Source organism: Mesitornis unicolor, unplaced genomic scaffold, assembly GCF_000695765.1.
Source record: "Mesitornis unicolor isolate BGI_N332 unplaced genomic scaffold, ASM69576v1 scaffold9226, whole genome shotgun sequence".
Classification (NCBI taxonomy): Eukaryota; Metazoa; Chordata; class Aves; order Mesitornithiformes; family Mesitornithidae; genus Mesitornis; species Mesitornis unicolor.
The window spans coordinates 352-8,411 of NW_010190233.1; the positions used below are offsets into that span (position 1 = coordinate 352).

The 8,060-nt window shown below is 41.3% G+C and overlaps 1 protein-coding gene across 1 annotated transcript in view; it reads left to right on the plus strand.

Annotated features, from left to right (window-relative positions):
- Positions 1-571: 571 nt before the first annotated feature.
- Positions 572-8,060, plus strand: part of RAD51C (RAD51 paralog C) — a gene marked incomplete at its 5' end in the record, with an annotated part of 17,543 nt that continues 10,054 nt past the window's right edge. Inside the window, 6 exons of the mRNA XM_010186343.1 lie at positions 572-644; positions 809-1,067; positions 1,326-1,492; positions 2,464-2,597; positions 5,361-5,492; positions 7,749-7,815. Of these exons, the coding sequence (XP_010184645.1) occupies positions 572-644; positions 809-1,067; positions 1,326-1,492; positions 2,464-2,597; positions 5,361-5,492; positions 7,749-7,815 (832 nt within the window). The remainder of the gene's footprint in view (positions 645-808; positions 1,068-1,325; positions 1,493-2,463; positions 2,598-5,360; positions 5,493-7,748; positions 7,816-8,060) is intronic.

Consider the following 8,060-nt stretch of genomic DNA (forward strand, 5'->3'; position numbering starts at 1 on the left):
CGCTGAGTGCTGGGTGTAAATGGGATACAGGAAAAGAACCACCAGAGGATTCTGGCTCTCATTGCTCTTCTTTCCCCAGCTGTACGTGCTTTAAACAAAATAAACTTTTGTGAAGTTAGAAAGTTGCCTTTTTCAAGAAGCTAAAATAAGATTTGCATGGCCATTGTAAGAAGCGTATCGTGATTTTGCTTATCAATAGTTTTATTATCTGTGATAATATGTGGTAATTATTTAGCCTTGAAGATCAAAGTGAAGTAGCTAGATCCTGACAGATATGCCTGTGTAAAGTTGGACGCACAGAAATGTTTGCAGGTATCTCATCTCTGTTACTCAGCCTGTGTTTCACATCTAAAAGTAATTAATAAGGGTCTCAGCCCTGCAATACCCTGAGAATTCAGAGTACTATCAAGAGGTGTCACTGTCACTTAGTCTGCAACCTGACTTCTTTTACAGGACCTTGTGTGCCTCAAATGAAATTAATATGAGAGCACATCCAGTGCAAAGTAGATGAACTGCTCTGCCAGACCTCATGTGCATCTGTGAACAGCAGTTTTGATTTTTTTATTTGCAGAGAGCTTACTGTCGCCTGAATTCTGGTATCGTGGTGCTGAGTTCCTTTGAAAATCACATCATGAGTTTCAGAGGTGCTGGCAAGCTGCGTCCATAGTTACACTAAAAGGATTAATAATTTTGTGTTACACTGCAGAATGATCAGGGTCTGTCAAACAAGTTGAATTATCTCTTCATACTTTCAATAAATCACTGATTATAAAAATAAGGTAGTGCTTTGTGGTTTTGACTTTTCTAGAAATTGGGATCTCCAAAGAAGAGGCACTGGAAACGTTACAGGTTGTGCGGCAGGAATGTCAGGGTGACACAGCACGGACTGCTGGGGGGTCAGGTGCCACCAGAAAGTGCACAGCGCTGGAACTGCTGGAAGAAGAGCAAGCCCAGGGCTTCATCATCACCTTTTGTTCAGCACTAGACAATATTCTGGGAGGTGGAGTGCAACTAACAAAAATCACCGAGATCTGTGGGGCGCCTGGCGTTGGGAAGACACAGCTATGGTATTTTGCTTTCAGATTACTTTTGTGCAACTGAGAATCACTTTTCTTTGTTTAATTTACCTATGAAGAGAGTTCATTTTTCTTGTTGTCATGACTGCAATCTCTGATTCTTCTACAGCATTATAAATATCATCATGCTAATGGCTGTACTGCTCCCTGTTCGTGCATTCCTCAGCAGAAATGTCACTTTAGGAGTGAGTTGGGAGGGGAGAGTTTTGTGATGTAAATATTTATCCTTTTTTCTGTTTCCCATGGCAGTATGCAGTTGGCAGTAGATGTGCAGATCCCAGAGTGCTTTGGGGGCGTAGCTGGAGAAGCCGTGTTCATTGATACCGAAGGAAGTTTTATGGTAGACAGAGTGGTGGATATTGCAAGTGCCTGTGTGCAGCATTGCCAGCTCATTGCTGAAGCTCATCAAGAAGAAGGTGCGTTGCTAAGTCGTTTCTGCCTGGTAGGCTGGGATCTGAGGGAAATGAGTGTCTCGTAGGCTGCAGTTGTACAGTTTGAGGGTTTCAGCAGCAGTGCTGGCTTAAGGAGTTCTTGCTGCCAGCCTTTCATTTCCACTTGTATGTATCGTACCCTGAACCACATTGGTATGTGGAGCCACACTGCAGACTGAGCTCATCTACTTTAAGAGTAATTCTTTTTCTACATGGTGATTTGTAGATTTTTTTGTCTTGATTTTTTTTTAACACAGATCACTTTAATGATCAAATTTACAGCAAAACCTAAACACAGCTCTGTCAGAAAAACTGAGGGATAATGTGCTGCAACGCAGGGGGAGCAGCTGGGGAAGGAGAGAAACCAGAATTTCTTAAAGCAGTGTTGCTGCTGAAGCCCCATATGGTAAAACTGTAGCTGGAATTCAGCTGCATAAGGTCAATACCGCCAGGTTGCATTTAATGAAGAGTTTTAATCTATCGGTCATCAGTGTGTTGGTGACACTGAGAAAACTTTTATGTTACTCTTCGGGCATTTTGTGCAGCAGTCTTCTGTTTCAGCAGAGGTAAAAGGACACCGTACTGGATGAGCTACTGCCTGTACATTAAACAATGAATGATTAATAGTGACTGTTGTCCTGTGGTGGTGGTCTATCTTGAAAATGATTTACTGGAAGAATTCTTTTTTCAGAATTAAATTTATCATTTTAGGAGCACTCCCTTGGAGGCTCCTGTGTATGTATGTGCAAACGCTGAGATAGCATCTGCTCACCACTTTCTTGACTTTCAAGCCAGATGGAAGGTATGTTTCCAACACTCTTTACCTTGACTGTTTCTGTTTCTGGAGGTTTTTGCTGTTGCTATATGTGGAAGGCATAGTTTGGTGGAATGATGAAAGTAGTGATATGCTAGTACAGACTTCTGACTCATTTACTCATCTATTTGTTTGTTCTCAGATCACCTAAAAGCTTTGGAGACTTTCTCTCTTGAAAGTATCCTTTCCCACATATATTACTTCCGTTGCCGTGACTACATAGAGCTTCTTGCACAGGTCTACCTCCTCCCAGACTTTCTTTCAGAGCACTCAAAGGTAAGGGTTATTGCAAACTTACCAGAAGATATGACTCATCTTCACAGTAAAGATTTTCAGGGATACTAATCTGCTATAATGAGAGTAACAGGAGTAACACCTTGGCCCCTCATCAGCTTGGCAGTAATATATTAGCTGATGCCAGCGTACAAATGTAAGGCTTGCTTGCTTGTTTGCTCTTTCATTCCCATCCCAATTACTCTTGAGAGTAATTTGCTTTTGCTGCCGCTGGTGCCATCATCCTGAATCTCTGCTTTGAGGTGAGGATACTGGATCTGTGTTGCTACGTGTTGTTACATCTCTGTGAGCACTGAGTTATGAATCATCACAAAACTGCTTTACAGAAGAGTCTGTGAGCCAGATGTGCGTGTGATGACCGCAATGCAGGGGAATCAGAAAGGCTTAGTGACATTTTTTTTGCCCTAGAAAATTACTGAGGACCAGGAGCATCCTGCACCATTTTGGCATCAGGAAAGTGACTCTTCTCCTTCTTCCAATAAATCTTCTGTTGCTACAAGCAACCAGAGCCTGCAGCTTTACTCTTGGGTGGACTACAGCCAGAAAGTTTCCTAGTACCTCGTGTCTTAGTGAAATGCTATTGTAAGGCAGATTTTTACCACCTCCCTTCCAGATTTCTAGATTCTGCACAGCAGATCACTCCCTAACAGGATTCAGGGAAGATGACTTGCGCCTCATTCTAAGAGAGCACAAATCAGTGTTGTTTAGTTAGGTTGTCTCTTGCATATAATTTCCATTTTTGGAAGCTGCTGTGTTCTTGAAAGGGCAGATGGGAGTCTTACTTTTGCTTAGCGTAGTCTGGTATTTGCCTTTCTCTGCCAGGTACTAACGGTGCCCTGTTGTGTTTGCTCTTGTGGAAAGTACGTGGCTTCATTAGCTCAGTTACATTGGACTGCAGTTCTCTGGTACCATCTGTGCTGATTATCTGTGCTTGGCCTGGAGCCTGCAATACTGAAGGTTGCAGGAGAAGCTTAAGACCTTCTGCTGATTCCTTGGACAGGCTATGAGTGACTCGACAGACCGCTCACTGCAGTCCAGCTCTCATTAAAATTAGTCTGTCCCTCTGTGCAGACCTGGAGCTGAGATTGGGACCACAGGAAACTTCCAGGTTTTACTTTTTTTTTTGAGAGATACATAGTTGTAGAGAGTGTCATTTGGTAATATGAATTAGTTTGAGATCTTGTTAACGATGTGAGAGAGACCAATAATATGAAAAAGGCTATGTTAGAAAATAACTCTGGTCATAATAAATACAATTATTTATGATCTAGTAGAGCAAATTGACATGGAGAAGGCATGTGTTACCAAGCTTTCTCGATATAGCCTATTTTTGAATACTTTAAGTTTACTTGTTTGCTATCTTATAACAAGTGCAACTGGGAGAAAATAAACTCAATTGCATCCTATCTGGACATATTAATCTGATATACAAGTTATATAACTAGGTATATGTTCCTTTCTAGCATGAGTCATGTTTATATCATTAAACTGATTGTTCTTAAATTCAGAAAATTATGCATGAGGAAGATGTACAGGCTCATAGAAAAGAATTCGCAGGAAGGAGGAAAAATGAGAAAACAGAGGAATGTCTTATTAATTCTAGCTATTTAATCTTCTTTTTCAAATTAAGATTTTTCTTTTTTTTTTCAGTTGGAGGCCCAGGGCCATTTCACAGAGTGATGATTGCTGCAGGCTTGTATGTTCCCAGTAATGAGTTAAATCTGTAATACAGAAAATCAGTTTTCTTGCATTGTTTCCAATTTGTTATCTTGTGCATTAATGCAGGAACTTGTAGATGCCTAGGATTTGAGTGACATCTGAACATGCAGACACTATAAGACTATCCACCTCCCTTCTGTATTTCAGGCAGACTTGGGTCATCAAAACAGCTAGAGCAAATTAAGTTAGAATAAATCAAAATCCCAGCCTAATGTTTATATAGTGTCTTGAGGGTGATGAGCCAGTGGCGGCATTGTGCTTTAGCTTCAGCTAATGATTGCTACAAAAGAAATAATTCAGCAAAGCAAACATCTTCAGGCAAGACTCAGCTCCATCGCACAGTGTCTGGAATATCTTTAAGCATCTGTTAAAATCCATGTTTCTAAGATCACTGATGTGAGCCTTAGAATCAGATGAGTTCTCTTAACAGTGGCTGCAGACAGCAAGTGTTCTAGTTCTGATTTGGATTTGATTATTTTTTTGAGGGAGAAGTTGAAATAAATTAGTGTTTGTGGAGAGTCGATTGAAGTACAATTCTGATATTTAATGTTGGGGTTTTTTCTCCATCTTCTCTTCTGCAAGGTTTTAAGTCCAGCTTTGTTATTTTGTATCCTGTACCAGGTGCTGCAGAGATAAGTCAGCTAGCTGTAAGTGAGCAAGCTCTGAAACTGCAAGGGGACGGCTCTGTGCTCAGTTAACTGATGGGAGAGCTCAGTGTTTTGTTCAAGCTCACGCAGCTATGGACTTAGCTGGTATCTCTGCATAACGCAGTACTGCACTTAGCAAGTGTACTGGTATGCTTGGAGCTTGAGACTCTTCACCCTGCACTCTCATAGAGTGGTGCTTTTCTCCAGTGTATAGAGAGAGACAAGAGGTGTTACACTGTTACGTACATGGGAGTATGAAATAAAAGATTGTCATCACCTGATATAAAACATTCCAGTGCACTTAAGAAGAGATCTTGCTGCTTTTTGTCATTGGTTTGTAGGACAGTAATGGTAGTTTTTCTTTTTCTTCTGCATTTAGGTCCGACTGGTGGTAGTTGATGGAATTGCATTTCCTTTTCGCCATGACTTTGAGGACCTCTCTCTTCGAACAAGACTTTTGAACGGTCTGGCACAACAGCTGATCATCATAGCAAATGATCATAAATCAGCGGTAAGTCTGGAGCGGGTTTAAATCTCAAAAGATGCTACTTTGGAATAAATAGATTACAAAGAATTGGGCAAATGGGATTTGTGGTTGTTTGTACATAGCAAAATAAAACTGCAAGAATGTCGTCTACACTTGTGTTTGCCAGTTTGGTTAATAAGTATAGATGGATTGTCCAGGCAAAACTGTTGAGGTGAAAAATTCCTAGACTTTGCAAAATAAGTCAAATCTGCATTAAAAGCATCCGTTGGATCTTAATTAAATGGTAGCGTATCAATTTGTCATGCTGTTTCACATCATCTTCTTTACTGATTGAGTTGGACAAGGAATGATCCTTTGGTGACTTTTACCTACAAAGTGCACACATTAAAATACAGCAGCGTATTTAGCAATTCCAACTGTCCACTCTTCATTTAAAAATAAGCTGTGGTCTTAGCAGAGGAACTGTTCTTAGGGAGGAAAACCACTTTATCTGCTAGTTTGGCTTGCTCTTCTGCCATCCATGGAAACCGATAGCTTCCTTCCTGGGCATTGTTTCTACGTCATTTACGCCAACATGGAGGCCAGCAAATCCACAGCCCTGCAGCCAGCAGATGGCACTCAGAAGCTACCTCTGTGCCAGAAGTTGTTTTGGCAAGTCCTTCACAGCCCAGAAAAGCATTGTTCAGGAATTAGAGCTTCCACAGTCTCCAAATGTGCTTGTTCCTGTAGCTGTTTCCAGGTGACTTGCAACCTTGTCACCCACAACTCTCTCCGCAACTGGCTTTTGTTCCTGACTGCTAAAAATAAGGCTCCCCTTGTGCTTCCTCTGATAGCTGCAGGAAGGGAGAGAGCACAGCTCTGCGTTCTGATTGAGCTTGCTGCTGAAAGCGTACCCTCTCTCGCCCTGACATGAATTATGAAGCTTCTTCCTGCTGGTGTGGGCACCAAGGGAGGTGGATGTTATATGACTGCTTGATTTGCGCAGCCTCCAGTTTCCTGAGTGCTTTCACTCATAAATTGGGTACCTGGTGACCTTGAGCAGGAACGCTTGTCATTTTACAGTCTCTTTTTGTTTGGTCGAGGGAAACATATAATTTGATTGAACAAGTGAGCAGTTTAGTACAAACCCTTGTTTAATCAACACTTGCTAAAGAAGTGATCAGTCACAGAGCTTCAGAAATTATTTAGCTAAGAGTGGCACTTGTGTTAGTTTTTGAGTTAGTTCCATGTAGCTTTCAAGCAGTCTAAATTCGGCTTGCATGCCAGCAAAGCTGGGCAGTCTGAATGCTGTAATATGGTAGGAAGTAAGTTCCTTTAGTTTCTTAAGCTGAATTCAGTGGTTTGTGCTAGGATGCCCAGACCTTCAGCAGTGAGATGAGGAGCCTGTTGGGGCTGTTATCATCCGTATCTGATGAGTTACTTCTCTAAAATACGCAGTATATGTCTGGGGGCTTTCAGCTATGTAGAAGTTTTGGTGTGTGCTCTGTATGCTGAGTGGAATTGCTTGCTTTAGCACACTTTTCTAACTGTTCAAGCAAGAATCATACATGCATGTCAAACAATGAAAACCCCTATGGTTTAAGGTAGGTATGATTTTTTATTTTTAATGAACTCTGCAATTAATATTCCTGGCTCTTTTCTGTCTCACCCACCCCCACTTCTACCAGGGATCTAACCTAGACTGTCTGTGAACCTCCTACGAGTGATTCGTGCTGCGAAAACACTCCCCCGCTCTGTCTGTTCACTTTCATTCTGCTTTGTATTGTACCCACTTGCGCATTTTTAGACTACAAGGTGCAGAAATTCTGTTAATCACAGGCTTATGCATGCTTTGAGCAGCACCACCAAGTTCATTTATGCCACAGCGACTGAAATCTATCTCGTTATAGAGGGCTAGTACAAGACGAGTATCTAATTACAGATCCAAACAGTATTTAGTACAAATACGGTGGAATATACAAGTTACGTAGAGTTTGCATCTCTTGGAAAGGGAGAAATTCAGGTTTCTTTAAAGTCTTCAGTGAGAGAAATCTACCTTCCATGCAAACTGAAAATACATTTTTCAGGGTTCTCTTCTTCTGGTTTGGCTGTTGAGAAAAGATGAGGCACTTTTACAGCTTCTTCCTGTTAACACAGAAGCTTCATTACAGTAGGCAAGAGTTTTGCCTGAGTAACTACTTTATTGATAAAAGCTTTTTGAAAAATCCCCCTCTTTCCTCCCACCAGTACGCTGCTTTTCTGGAGGTTTTCTTGTCTGTCTGCGTCTCTTTCCTCTTTTAGGTAGTTCTGACAAACCAAATGACAACAAGGATTGGACAAAACCAGTCCATATTGGTTCCTGCTTTAGGTGAGTGTTTAGCTTGTGAGCTGAAAACTGAATTCATCTCCAAATCTATGATTTCCTTTCTTTTGATATCATGTACAAATAAAATGAAATTGTTTGCTGAATCCATGGTGAAATTATTAGATCCATCTGGAACTGCAGGCATTGTGGAACTCTGCAGTAGTGCCTGTATATACAAGTTACAGCTTATCTAGAAGTTGTGGATACTCCCTCCCTGGCAGTGTTGAAGGCCAGGCTGGATGGGGGTT